The following is a 15,238-nucleotide window of genomic DNA, read 5'->3' as shown; positions in this document are numbered from 1 at the left end:
AACTTACCTCAGCGCTGAGCCTCTGGGTCTGGGTACAAACACACACTAACCTGTGGCCGTGAGCACTGGAGCTCAGAATCCTGTGATCATGGATATCAACTGCATGGTTTTTCATATGACCCAAGGCTATCGTCACACACAACACCTTTGCAGTGGTTTAGGGCTAATCATATGAGAATTCACAAAGCAAAACTGTCTTTGCAAAAGTTACTGGCATGCTGGAGGGCTTCCAGATCATTGCTGAGGAAATCTGAGTTGTTTTTAACATGCTGCTGTATGTGGTTTCATTTATTGGTATTTATCAAAATGCAGTTATGATATTCAGGGGCTGGTTGTACCAGTTATGGGTAAGATAAAATCCTATGGCCTTTTGTCGGATGAATGGGCATTTAGTTACATTTTACACATTGAGAGATATTTGAATTCAATGAAGTGAATGAAGTTATTTTGGATACTGCTGTATCTATTGTTGTTTATACAGTGTACATAAAGTACATAATTATATTATTGAATGATTTAAGGAGACAAATTATTTGATAAAAATATAAAAATATCCTTTAAAACATAAAATGAAGGCTTTTTTCATATCAAATCAACACTAACTAAGTTTACATGGACATCAGTAACCAAATTATTTGCCTTAATCTGAATAGGACAATAATATTATTAAGGTGTTGCTTTTTGAATGATCCTATTTAACATATTATAGCATAGCACATGATTCAATTAATGTCATTGTGTCACCATGTTATCCACATTTCCTCTGGAGGTTCATGTAATTTTGGGTTTCCTTTTTAATTTGTCAACTTTAACTGTTGTTTGGCACTTTCCCTTTCGTTCAGGAACATTTCCTGCATGCCCCAGTGACAAATAAGATATTAGATGAGAATATGAACTGCTGGAGAAGTGTTGTTTTAATGGAGTTTGATACCACAGTCCGTATGGGAAGAAACCCTCCGCTTTTTGTGATGCGGATATCTGTGGTTCTCTGAGGTGCAGAGAATAGTGTACATCCTGTTGTAAAATGCGTCGAAAAGTCCTTCATGATGGTAATAGTTCGATTGCGGTGTTTTCATGTCTACTGCACTACAATAATGCCACTAAATTCCACTTGTGACATACTCCACAAGTCTTGATTCCATTTGTGTTTAGTTTGATTATTGCCACAGTCACACTAGAGTTTTAGCTTGTGAAATTCTGTAGTATGGCACTGCGAAAAAGGGCAGGATTAAACAAGACGATTAGACATTAAAAAAATTTAGCGATGGTCCATATTTAAAGTTTTTGTCTGGAGTGGTCATGTTTTGATCCTCGATTGGTCTCACGCAATCATGTGATGTGATTTCGCAAGTCAGAGTTCACCAAGATAGAACTTTCCAATGCAGTGAACTGCGAAACCTGCCGCACAACCTTACATTTAATGGCTGAAGCATTCTCGTGCATATGAATGGAAGTCCATGGGGAGAAAAGTCCAGTGTGCCCGCAGCAAAGGACTTAAGGTCATCAAAATCACTATCTACATGAAAGACTCTTAATCAGACACCAATTAGCCAATTTCAATGCGATTAAGACAATACTCTATGTAAATATACGCATTAAGAATGTCACAAGCTATGTTTCCATCCAAAAATGCTAATAAACTTTATGCGCAAAACTGGATTATCACATAAAAGTTGTGCGAAATAAGCAGCGTTTTCATCCAACGAGTCAAAGAAAAAAAAAAAATCGCAGTTCCTGATTAACTGGCGTCAAATATCAACAGTAAAAACTGCATTTGCGGCAGTAGGAGAAGCTGCATTAATCTTTTCTAAATGAATGCGCCTCAGAAGACAATCCTGACATGCAGTGAGCGAGCAGTGGCGTTTGAAGGTGTCAGACGCGGAGCACAGGCGCTCTTGATTCTGGAGGTCATTAATAATATAATAACACTAATACTGAAACAGTAAGGCATTTTATAATGACAAAAACAACATTTCAGATGTTTTATAATGTGCTCAGCCTGACGTTTTGTCCATTCACACACATTTTAAGCATCACATGATCTTTTTTAACAAAATCACATTACTTTTTTTAATGCGCATGCTGGAGTTTGTGCGGTAAAAGTGTTTCCATCGTAGTTTGTGGGGATCTTTTCTTATCGAATAAAAAGTTTATCCTACTCAGTTATGCGCATAGGTTTTTTATGCGCATTTTCAAAATTTATGCGCATCATGGCGTTTCCATCAACTGTTTTTTTATGCCCATTTGCAAAATAATAATCCACCCATAAAATAGGTGGATGGAAACAAAGCTATAGAAATGCCAGGTTCTCCTCTTCCTCAGTCACCTCAATCATCCCGATCACTGTCACCTGCATATTGATTAGTTCCACACTTGCACGTCATCATGCTCATTACCCCAGCACCATAAAGCTTCTCTCCAAACTGCACTTTATTGTGAACGAAGGACTACACACTCCTTTAGTGGCTATACTTTTTCCAAAGGTACATAGTTTTTGTTTATATCCAGGTTTTGTGTGTGTGTGTGTGTGTGTGTGTGTGTGTGTGTGTGTGTGTGTGTGTGTGTGTGTGTGTGTGTGTGTGTGTGTGTGTGTGTGTGTGTGTGTGTGTGTGTGTGTGTGTGTGTGTGTGGTTGTTTTTTTTTATAAGTGTGGTCTATCCTGCTTCCCCAACTGGTTGTTGTTTGGTCTCAGTGTCTGGTCCTTTATGTTCCTGGTATTCCGTCATCTCCATCTGGTCAATCCAACATACACTCACTGGCCACTTTATTAGGTACACCTTACTAGTACTGGGTTGGACGCCCTTTTTCCGTCAGAACTGCCTTAATCCTTTGTGGTGTACATTCAACACCATGGTCCATATTGATGTGATTGCATCACGCAGTTGCTGCAGATTTGTTGGCTGTACATCCATGATTCTAATCAAATATCCTGCTCTACCACATCCCAAAGGTGCTCTATTGGATTGAGTTCTGGTGACTGTGGAGGCCATTTGAGTACAGTGAACTCATTGACGTGTTGTGTGTTTACAGATGCTCTAACGAGTGGTTATTTGAGTTACTGTTGCCTTTCTATTAGTTTGAACCAGTCTGGCCATTCTCCTCTGACCTCAGGTGTCATCAAGGCATTTGCGCCCACAGAAATGCCACTAATTGGATATTTTCTCTTTTTTTCTGACCATTCTTTGTAAACCCTAGAGATGATTATGCGTGAAAATCACTGTAGATGAGCAGTTTCTGAAATACTCAGACCAGCCTGTCTGGCACCAACAACCAAGCCACATTCAGTCACTTAAATCAGGGGTTCCCAAACTTTTCAGCACGCGACCCCTAAAATAACAATACCAGTGACTCGCGACCCCCAATATCCCCTGAGGTGATTATAAATACAGAAAACTTGCATGAAATGGCGCATACACACACCAATAGACCAAAGTCTATTCTTCGTTTAATTTTTTACATGTATTTCAGTGCTGTAAATGGGCCAGAAAGTTTAACCTGGTGTTATAAAATCAATCTGCTGCATCTGACGCTATTGATGTCTTTAAAATAATGTATTTACCCCAGGATCGCAATCCAATAGAACAAGTAAATAAGCTACTATAGTAACTATAAACGGCTGTTTTTTTCTCATCAGTTGGTTATGGATAAAATATGCTAATTCTTTTGGTTTAATAATAATAAGTAGATTTTTGGAAATCACCAGGCGACCCCCCTTCATTGTTCCGCGACCCCTCAAGGGGTCCCGACCCCCACTTTGAGAACCACTGACTTAAATCACCTTTATTCCCCATTCTGATGATCGGTTTGAGCTGCAGCAGATTGTCTTGACCATGTCTACATGCCTAAGAGTTGCTGCCATGAAAGATTTTGTGACAGCATGGCTAATAAAAGTGCAACCCAATGTTTGAGGATTCTGTTGTTTGGCCCACATAAAGCTGGGGCAAAAACAACAACCAAAAACAATCTGTGCAAAAATCTAGTTGCTAAATAGTAATTTATAAAGATTTTCATTGCTATCTTGCTGCTCATTATTTTGGATATCAAGAATATATATATTCTTAATATCCAAAAAAAAAATGTATATATATATATATATATATATATATATATATATATATATATATATATATATATATATATATATATATATATATATATATATATACACACAGTGTATTTGTAATAGTTATAACTTTAATAATTAAAGTGTGACTTTTTGTAAACTGAGTAGATTGTTCTGTTAGACTGTTAGATGATTATAAAGTTTATTTTTTAAAGTAAGTCTTAATTACCACTTTCAACTGAAGTGAAGCAGTTTGTTCAATTAAAAAAAACAAAAACATTTTGGTCACTTTATTTTGATGGTCCGTTTGTTGAATTTTAGTTACACTGCATCTACGTGACAACTAATTCTTCATTAGATTATAAGTAGACTGTTGGGGTTAGGGTTAGTAACGTTCACATGCAAAGTTTCTTATCTGTTTAGCAGCAGTATCAACAGCTATTAAGCAGACAGTCTACTAAAACTCAAATGGACCATCAAAATAAAGTGTTACCTTTCTTTGCTCCGTATTATTTTTCAAAATCATCACATTACAGTCTGTGTGAAATCTAAATCGAAATTTACAATGTTTATTTTGCTAGCTGCCATTGTTAATTATGCAAGTGAAACATTTTTTGATAATATTTAATTAAAGTCTATTTTGCTATTTGTTTCCACTTTCGGTGAGTTGGACCTTATGTTGATGTCAGCTATGAGGGATTAGTTTGATTAGTTTGCTATGAGGAAATGATGCACAAAAAGAAAGCTCCGCCCCTCCAGTTCAGTCTGAAGAACATCAACACACTGAAATAAAAGTCTCAGCATCTTCCGCTTCACGCTGACTTTAATATGTACATTTAAATAAATAAATAAATAAATAAATAAATAACTGTCAAAATAAAACCCGCATTGCTTTTCTTTATCACAGGCCCATGTACAGTGCTTAACACCAGCGCTCTCAAACTTTTCCATATCTGCTTTATCCTGAGGCTACATCACCCCACAGGAGAAGCTCATGGGAGGTAATGCATGGATATTATATACCTCTACCACCTACAGACCTCTCTTATCTCCTCTCCGGTGCCTATCCATCACTCTCTTTCCCACTTTCAGTCTCTTCTCCTCCCGCAAGTGTCTTTTCTCTTACCCTCCCACTTTCTTTCTCCCCCATTTTGTCAGTGACAGTCAGTCTGCGCTCTGTATCTCTGCGGCCATATCTCATTCTTACCGTTCTCTTTCAAGAGTTTGCCCACTGTGTTGGTTTGCTACACACATACACATCCTCCTTTTTTCCCCCCTTCCTGCTTTTCCTTCTCTCCAGTGATAGAAATGGAAGAATGAGGACATCTCTCTTTTGCTAATGGGTGGTGGTGAAGGATCAGATTTCTCTGTTGTAACGCAATAGAGTCGTCGCCTCAAGGCATGAGAAACAAGCCTGAGAATCAAACTTTCTAGACTTTTTTTTTTTTTTGCCCACTTCTGAGCTATTATTCACAGACATTGGTTGCTAATGAAACTACTGTAGACAAACAAGAAGACCATTACTGCTTTTTTATAAATTCCCTATTACTTTTGCAGGGTTTTAAGGGCATGGAATACATATAACTTTATTATTTAAAATTCAGAATATGTATAACTGTATTTCATTAAAATACCCCTTCACAGACAATTATAATATTTAATTGTAATAATTGATGCTAAATTATAGTCATCTTAATTTCTATACTGCTTCATATGATGTGTGTGTGTGTATATATGTATTATTATTAATTTCAAGACAGCCAAAAATTTGCACATTTCCTTGGTATTTTTTTTAGCTTTGCTTTTAAACTGTATGACTTTGTTCAAATGTTTTTTATGCATCCTTTCACAAGCTTCTCACAATTGTTTGAAGGAATTTTGGCCCATTGCTCCTGACAGAATTTGTGTAGCTGATTTTTTGACTGTCTTGCTCGCACAAGCTTTTTCAACTCTGCCCACAAATTTTCTATAGGACTGAGTTCAGGGCTTTGTGATGGCCACTGCAAAACATTCACTCTGTTGTCTTTAAAGCACATTTTAACTAATTTGGCAGTATGCTTAGGGTCATGGTCTGTTTGGAAAACCCATTTGTAGCCAAGTTTTAATTTCCTGGCTGATGTCTTGAGATGTTGCTTCAGTATTTCAACATAATGTTCTTTCTTCATGATGCCATCTATGCTGTGAAGTGGACCAGTCCCTCCTGCAGCAAAACAGCCCCACAACATGATGCTGCCACCTCCATACTTCACAATTGGGATGTTGTTCTTAGGCTTGTAAGTCTTCTTTTTTGTCCTCCATATGTAACACTGGTCATTATGGCCAAACAGTTCAATCTTAGTTCCATCAGACCACACGACATGTCAAAATTATTCTTTTTCCCAGAGTAATTTAGCACATTGTAATCTGGCTTTTTTGTTGATTCTGGCATGTTGATTTTTCCATGGTGTCACACAAGAAAGCCGTGTGTTTGAAGTTTTCCTTAAATACTATTCTACAGTTGTGCCTCCAATTAACTCAAATGTTGCCAATTAGCCAATCAGAAACTTTCAAAACCTTGACACCATCATCTGAGCTTTTTCAGAGGCATAATAATCGTATTGTATGTAAACTTAAGTTTTAAGAAAAGTTATAACAATTTCTCAAAAAATATCTCTCTCATTATTCTGCCATTAAGCATATCAGAAACAAATGTAATAGTCCTAACTTACCTAAAAGAGAAAACGTTAAGTCACATTAACATGACTTTTTTTTTAAATGGTTATGTGCTTTACAGTGTATGTAAACCTCTGGTTTCATCTGTATATCTTGCATTTTTGAATATTATAGATTGTCTGCATTTTTTTCTTTTTTTGAAATATCATGTTAATCTGAACACTATAAAGATTGCTGTTATTTGTGGATGTAATTACTTTCCTAGTATTACACATTATGGTCACTTTACAAGAAGATTCCATTAGTTACTTAATGCATTTACAAACATGAACTAAGAATGAACAACTTTATTTTCATTACCAATCGAGAACAATGTTGAATAAATACAGTAATAAATGTATTGTTCATCATTTGTTACCAAACATATTTAGATTAACCTACTAAGTGTTAGTAATCTATCGAGATAAGTTACAAATGACTTTTTAAACAATGTAGTAAACGTAATCTGTAGCGAATTACTTCTTTAAAGCAACCTTCCCAACCCTGATAATGTGCGTGCTTCATATATATAATACTTCCTATGGGAAAACATTATGCATTTCAGGTTCAGGTTGTGAAAAAAGCCTTGATGTATCAGGCCGGTATAGGCTTTTACTTAAATCAGAGCTGCTTAGAATCCATCGCTGAGTGTTTGACCTTATTCTAACCAGCTATTGATTTAGCCTGTTTGGTAAAGCATTTCCCATGAGTGCTTTGGTTTGATTGACAATCCTTCAGTGGGATTGCTGAAAGATATGCAGGCGTACCTTATACCTTGAACTCCATCGGCTAAACTCTAACTCTTCACAAAGCAATCTGATCCCCTGAAACACAAAACTGGTCGGCAACTCAGAGAGCGCATCGACTGAAGAATGTCTTCAATAGGGCATCTTCATGCACTCTCATAAATATGATTGACAGAAGCGTGAGAGTTCAAAGAGCAGCAGCTGAATACATTCTAGGTCGAGTTTCATTAGATGTTATATTAGGTACCGCTATTTGTAGACTAAGTATCTGTTTGATGGTGGCTAGGATGTTATCCAGTAGTATGTGTTCCTGAAATAACATTCATATCAAATGTAATCTTCAAAAATGTAAACCCTCATCAGTGTTTTGATTGATGTTTGATTGCTTTGCTATCAGTTTTCACTATCCACTTTCTTAATAGCTAACTCAAAGATGGACAATTTTGAATAAAATTGAAAAATAAAGTAAAAGTAAAACACTGTGCGGGTGTTAATGTTCAAATATTCTAACTTTGCAACAAATGACATTGTATTGACTTTGTCACCCAATGTCATGGGGCCGTTGGATTTTGTTTGGAAATGAAAAACGTCAGGCTGATGTCAATGTCCAACTTTCAACCTAAAATCAACCAAATATCAGCGTCTAATCATGTAACACCTTGAAGTTTTGTAGACATTACCACTACATCTATCAGATGTTGGATTTTGGTCACTTTTCAGCACAATTTAAAATCAACCAAATATCTGGGTAATTTGACATTGTTATTGGACATCAAAATAAAGTTGTCCTTCGATGCTGGCAAGACATTGAATTTCGGTCACCTGATGTCATGACCTAAATCTAATGTAATATTAACCTTTTATGATGTTGTGTACCTGCTGGGATTTATCATCTGATAATCCAATGCTATCTCATGCCAGTTCATAACTTGTTGATTTAGTGGATGATTCGTATGAATTTGTATGATCTCAATCACACATTTATTATGATTTTTACATCTATTAATGCTGGTTGGTTGTAAAGGTGGAATCTGGTGCCATGCCTCTTTTAAAAATCATCAGTTTTTGCTCTAGTGAAATTGTATGAATCCGTATAAATTAACATCCAAACTGACAAAATGTAAAATAGTTATGTTTCCGCGTGAGATCAGGCTGGATAATCTCATTATGCCCACTCAGTTGTATTTATGATCAAACAATCCACTCATATTTCAAAATTCAACTTAATTGGGTCATCCTGTTATGTCTATAAATACAACTCTGGATTTACGGTGACATAATATAGTTTTATGGTAGTTTTTATTATCATAAGAGGAAAAATTTTTTTTTTTAAATCATTGTGCTGAGTCACGCCTGCTGTTCTCTTGTAAATCCACCAGAGGCTGCTGTCGACTGATTGACCGATCGACTGAACTCACCCTCCCTCTTCCCTAAACCCAACCAATAGTATTTTAAAAAGCACAGATTGACCCGCCCACCCTCTTTTTTAAACCCAGCCGACAAATTTAAAAAACAATTCAGAAAAAGAAAGGCCCTTGTCTGATTTTTACCAAGTTTTACCACATTCTCACCCTGTTATTTACTTGTTTATTTTTTGGCTTCTGTTTTTGTCTTGCCTACTTTCTGGAACTGTTCTTCACCGAACTTGAACCCTATCGTCGTGGGCATCTCCCTGCATCTCAAGTCCAACCACATACATGTTGAGCTAACTGGACAAACTGGTAACAGCCGGAAAACTGTCCTCACAAAAGTAAGCGGTCAGCTGATAAGCGTGAAAAGGAATGGCATCATACCGCCCCATAGCGTTCATTTACGAAACGAAATGCAGCCATACATACTTCTGGCTACATAATTTGCGAAAATACAGGAATGTATATAGGGCTACGTTTTCAGAATGAGCCTGTGTTGCAAACATTCTTGTCAAATTAACTGCTCTGAATTTTCATATGGATATTATCAGTTATGTGAGCTAAACCTAAATAGGTTTTGCTTACATAACTGACCTATACACTGAGCTGTAACAAATATGGCTCATCATGAACAAATTCAGCTTTGACCCGTCTTCAAACGCAAACAGTTAGATCAGGTTGTCAACATCATGTCAAGATGCCATTTTTAATCCAAAATTTCATTACAACCACTGAAGCTGAAAACAAATGTCCTAGTTGCAGTATATTTGCAGTTTTTTTAATATGATCTAAATTTGCTAGAATTAATTTGTAGGGTTTGTGCATACTACACAAAATGTGTCATTTCAATGGTGACTTATAAAAATGACCCTGATTATCTGTTACACTAATAAGCTCTGCAGACGGGGCTCATTTAATTGTTGTTATTATTACTCTTACACCTTTATTCATGGATATACAGTACATCAGTTAATGGTGGTGTTTTAAAATTACATATAGCTATAAGATGTCATAATGAACTACAGAATAAGTAAAAACGTGTCATTGTGAAATGTACTGCTCAATCTGTGCTGGTGCTGGAGGTTCAGTTCTAACCAGTTCTTTCAGTGTTTTATCGTTAAACTTGGCCTTGAAAATGTTATTTGTAGTCAATACTACATTACAGTTGTACAATTACTAAGAACTGAAGAAGCCTCTGAAGCTGAAATTCAGATATGTTGATTGACATTTTGTGTCTGGCACATGCTATAAGCAACAGATCAATCACAACAGTCTGTGCCATCTGACCAATCAGAGCAGAGTAGGCAGTAAAGAGATACTTTGAGAAATAAAGTGAACTAAAATGTATTATAAGGAAATCCAAGGGGTGACTTGGTTGCTTAGTGGTTAGCACTGTCACCTCACAGCAAGAAGCTGGTTTGAGTCCCGACTAAGCTGGGCTGGCATTTCTGTGTGGAGTTTGCATGTTCTCCCTGTGTTGGCATGGGTTTCCTCTGGGTGCTCCGGTTTAACCTACAGCCCAAAGACATGTGGTATTGGTGAATTGAATAAATTAATTTGGCCACAGTGAATGAATGTGGTTGTTTCCCAGTACTAGGTTGCAGCTAGAAGGGAATCCACTGTTTAAAAAATATGCTAGATAATGCTGTGGTCCGACTAGAGTTTGTGCCTGCGAAATTCTGTTGTACGGCACTGCGAAAAGAGGTGGGATTAAACAAGATGATTCGACATAAAAAAAGGAAGTGAAGGGTCCATGTTTTAAATTTCTGTCCAGAGAGTTCATGTTTTGATCTTCGTTTGGTCTCATGCAATCATGCGATGCGATTTTGCAGGTCAGAGTTCACCAAGCTTGAACTGTCCAACGCAGCAAACTGCGAAACTTGTCACCCGAGTTTGCGTTTCCGGTCTGACGCATTCGTGTGTGTATAAATGGAAGTCTATGGGGAGTTCATTCCACTGTGGCAACCCCTGATAAATAAAGAGACTAAGCAGAAGGAAAATGAATGAAATTTGAAAGTCCAAGTGTTTTACCTTTGATGAATATGAACCTATTGTAAGAAATGTCCAAACCAAAATTAGCAATTTTAGACAAAAAAAATTATAGTAAATTATGCGACTTAATTATAAATCATTTTAAATAAACAACTTTAACATGAACTTTTTTCAGACTTGTTTTTTCAGAATTATTAAAAACACTACTGCAATCCTTTTTTTAATTTTAAAAGCTTTTACCTTATTAGTAGCACCTGCATTTTAAAGAAATAAACTAAAATGTGTTGGTTTTTGTGCTGGTTGCATGCAGGAAGGTCATACAGGTTTGTCCTCATGCGGCTGACTACGTAATGGCAAAATTTTCAATCTTGCATGAACTCTTTACCAAGTTGTGGTTGGTTAAACTCATTTTTTTCCTGGATGTAACAAGAACCTCTGACATGGAGTGAGTGGAAACCATTTACACATTGGAAAAAACACATTAAGAAATGCGGCTTGAGAAACATTTAATTCAAGGCGGAGCTGCAGATTGGTATCTGTGTGTGTGTATGTCTACGCACACACCTGTGTCCTCATGTCAGTCCACTATCTCTGTCTGAGTGAGACAGGCTTTAAATGAACAGTGCCCTGGAATGGGGATGGACGTAATTGCAAATCAAATTGGTTTTGGAATTAGTTGTTCCAATTACATACTTAATAGAAACCAAGGAATGACCAGCACAGGCAGAGGCCATAGTATTAACACATTTTGCCACTGAGAAATGAAGGAACTGCTCTCAGTGACGGGAGCAAACGCAACCCACCTCCCCTCCTGACCACTGGTCAATTGCCATGGCCACCTGACTTTCATTAACTTTCAACAGAAACCACTTCGCTACAGTTTAAGGCCTTATGTTTAGACGGAAGTTATTTCGGAGGGTTGCTGTTCATGGAAGTAACACTATGGGCAGAAATGGCAGCATTTTTGGAAGCCAGTGAACATTGGGATGACTGTTTAATGGAGTTGAGCTGTCTAACAATGCACTGAATTGTGTTATTATTGATTAAAAAGTCTAATAACCTCTTCGTACCCCTTGGTAATATTCCAGGCCAAACAAACAACTCTGAATAATATTGTCAAAATGCTTTAAAGTAAATGTATTTTAGACCGATCAATGCCACAGTTTCAATATTAATTTTAATTGTGTCATCTTGTAAGGTTCATAAACACTCCTGAATAGACTGTGATATGATTTATAGTCTCAGGATCATTTTAGATAGCTTTAATTATCATTTGATGAAAACACATACTGCTTTATAAAAATCATTACGGTAACTCAATATTACGATTGATTTTTGCACTTTACCTACTCGTATTATTTCGTATGGATATATTAATTCACTGACATCTTAGTTTAACATGTTTACTTGGCATTTTTTTCTGTAAACGAGAATGTTCACACAAAAAAGTTTCAGCAGAAAATAATAAGACACAACAATGATGTTTCAAGGGCCTGGAAATGCAAACTTTTGAACAAGGTTTTGTTAGAACACACTCTCCATGCCAGATAAATAATAGCCCCAGACTACAGATCCTGTCAAAAAATGTCTGTTTCTCTGGGTATCTAGACAACAAGCCAGCGGAGCCGCCCAATACCCAAACTTGTTAAGTATTCAGCTGAATTAACAATCTCCTATCAATATAGGAGTTGACTGTAAAAGCTAGAAAGCAGCAGAAGCAGGAGATGAAGTGATGATGATCAAAAGAGAAGAGTTTATTGAATGATTCAATGCTTAGACTTCGTATGACCACAATAAATGCAACAAGTGTTATTATATCACAAGCAGCACTGGAAAATTACTGCTTTTTCCAGTGACAATAAAGACCTTGAAATGGAGACATTCTTTTATCTCTTACTCTTGAAAACAAGTGTTGCTTGAATCATAAGATTATAACAATATGAAAAATAAAATAATAATAAAGCAATAATTATAGGAAAATAGTAATTATAAAATATAAACAGAATAAAAAGAGAAATAATAATCAGTAATAATAATCAAATCATTAACTAATAATCAATAAAAATTATATAATGATAATTGTATAAATGACTAATGATCATATGATTAAATGGAATAACTGAATGAAGAATAAATTAAAATAAATGAAATTAAAACACAATTCTGTCTGGATTTATGCCTTTGATGATAGTCAGTCAATAAAACTGGTTCATGTAACCTGCTGATAAATTTCACCCCTATGTTGTAATTTTGTCCTTGTTGTGCTAAAAAGATTCCTGTATGAGCTGTGAGGAGAAAAAACGTTTCTCAAACAGGCCCGTAGCCAGCCTGATGATAGGGTTGGTTCTTTTTTTCTCAAAATGTGGACCTTCTTGCAGTTATTAGTCTCATTTTCTATTTATTCATGATATTTAACTGCATTTTAGTGACATTTGAAGCACTATTTTCAGCTGGATTAGCTTGTCAGACGGTCATCATAACGACACTTTTTAATGTACCAAAATATTTTCTAAAGATTTTGAATAAAGAAAAAATAATAAGTACTTATTTTTAAAATACAAATTTATTAGATCATATATCATTAGACAGAAAAAAATAGAAATCTGTTTAAGTTTAAAAAAATAAATAAAAAACTGTAGCCTATTGTCATTTATTAGGCAAATAACGAACTGGCCAGCACATTCAACTTTCCACACTCAAAATTTAAGCTTCGTAACTTGAGCTTGATGATTTTTCTAGCCTCTCTTGTAAAAAAAAAAAAAAAAAAAAAAAAAAAAATTATTTGATTGAAAATTCATGGATAACAACAATAGTCAAATTAGTTTTCAAATTATTTTTAAAATGGCCTGCGTTTGGTGCTTCACACCTTTTTATCTGTCATTTGTATTTCAAGAATAAGATCCATGATTTAGAATAAAAGTTACTAGTAAAATGTTTTCTCTATTTAAAAACAATACAGTAATGAAAGATGACTTTACTTACATCCGATTGTATGTTTTCTTGCACAACTCCATGTCAAAATCATAAAAAAATAATAGTTAGCACTGGCCAAAACTGATAAATTAAAGTCACACTGATGTGACAGTCAACAGATAATTCCGCTTGGTCTTAAAGCCTTTTTCAATGGGTTATTTTCACAATTTATGATGGAGTAGCAGACAAAATAGGACAAGTGAGCTTATGTAAGGGACAAATGCTGGACTTTTGTCACTTCAACCCGCATCGCCCTGAAAGAAAATCATAATGGGAGTCCAATGAAGTAACATATTTTAAAACTGACTTCTCATTGAACCAATGCAATTAAACCAAAGTTCAACACGATTATTTTAAACTACTTTCTGACAAAAACACTATAAAAGCTTACATTTTCTAAAAAGAGATTTGCAAACTTTTCCCATTCAGTGTGACCAGAGCATAAATGACTCTGTCTGATTGGGGGCGCATGGCACCGTGTTTCTGAAGCTTTTTCTTTTCCACGTGCTCCCCATGAAAAATAATACAGGCTGTAGGCTGCAGAGCGCGGACCAATCAGCGCCGAGCAGGGCGGAGCGGCTGGGACGCCGAATTCAACTTCAAATTCAGCCCTGTACAAATGACTATTCCAGAGAAGAGAAAACTCGAGCGGCTCAGTCAAAGCCTTTTAAAAAAAGTGGCATTATACATAGATCCGACAAAGCTTTTAATTGCCTCACAGGAACATTATTGCATGTTTTCATCTTCGGTCCAAGCAGCAGGTGTTCGGTGACCGCCACACAGCTCAGTTTTCTTCGATTGCTAAGTTCATTCAGACAGACAAGACCGCAAGAATAGGTGAGGACTTTAATTTCACTTTCCAAAGTAAAGATTTAAACAGATTTAAAGTGTAACCAAGCTTTAATAATGAGAAACCTCTAATACGAAGCTCATTATGAAGACGGGCGTAACGTTACCTATAAACATTGGAATTGTGATCCGGTTATCAATGATTTTCTTGACGTTGAGTTTCAGTACAGATCTAGGACATTATTTGTCCATATATGTTACCAAGGTAGAAATATTGCGAAAGTGGTCTTGTCCCACTTTTTAAATAATCACTACTATATTCACAGTACAGTTGTTTAGTTCGATGTTGAACTACTCTTCAGAGTCGGATCTTTTTGCCGAGCACACAGCGCTGTAATTCGATTCCCGGAGTGATTCTTAAGAGTCGGTTCATTTTAGTGAATGAAATATGGACATCGCAAACAGTGTGGTTGATTTTTCCATCTAGTGAGTCAAAACACTTGTTCTAATTTGACTTGTTTATTTATTGTTACTGTGTTTGCCTTTCGTCTTTGACATATTCTAAACAAAATGCG

At 36.1% G+C, this 15,238-nt stretch overlaps 1 protein-coding gene across 17 annotated transcripts in view; it reads left to right on the top strand.

Moving 5' to 3' along the window:
- sdk1b (sidekick cell adhesion molecule 1b) overlaps positions 1-15,238 on the top strand; it is a 452,496-nt gene that overhangs the window by 71,335 nt on the left and 365,923 nt on the right. For 5 of the 17 annotated variants that reach the window (XM_073949384.1, XM_073949382.1, XM_073949381.1 and 2 more), the window contains exons 1-3: positions 2,436-2,483; positions 4,971-5,064; positions 6,250-6,336. Coding sequence is in view for 5 of the 17 variants with exons in the window: in XM_073949377.1 (XP_073805478.1) it covers positions 5,058-5,064 (7 nt within the window). In the remaining 12 variants the exon portion in view is untranslated. Of the gene's footprint in view, positions 1-2,435; positions 2,484-4,970; positions 5,065-6,249; positions 6,337-14,489; positions 15,150-15,238 lie in introns of those variants that run through there. The other 12 variants (XM_073949373.1, XM_017355966.4, XM_021475981.3 and 9 more) reach the window with 5 other exon arrangements.

Source organism: Danio rerio, chromosome 1, assembly GCF_049306965.1.
Source record: "Danio rerio strain Tuebingen ecotype United States chromosome 1, GRCz12tu, whole genome shotgun sequence".
In the NCBI taxonomy this organism is placed as follows: Eukaryota; Metazoa; Chordata; class Actinopteri; order Cypriniformes; family Danionidae; genus Danio; species Danio rerio.
This window is presented reverse-complemented; position numbering and strand designations above follow the sequence as displayed.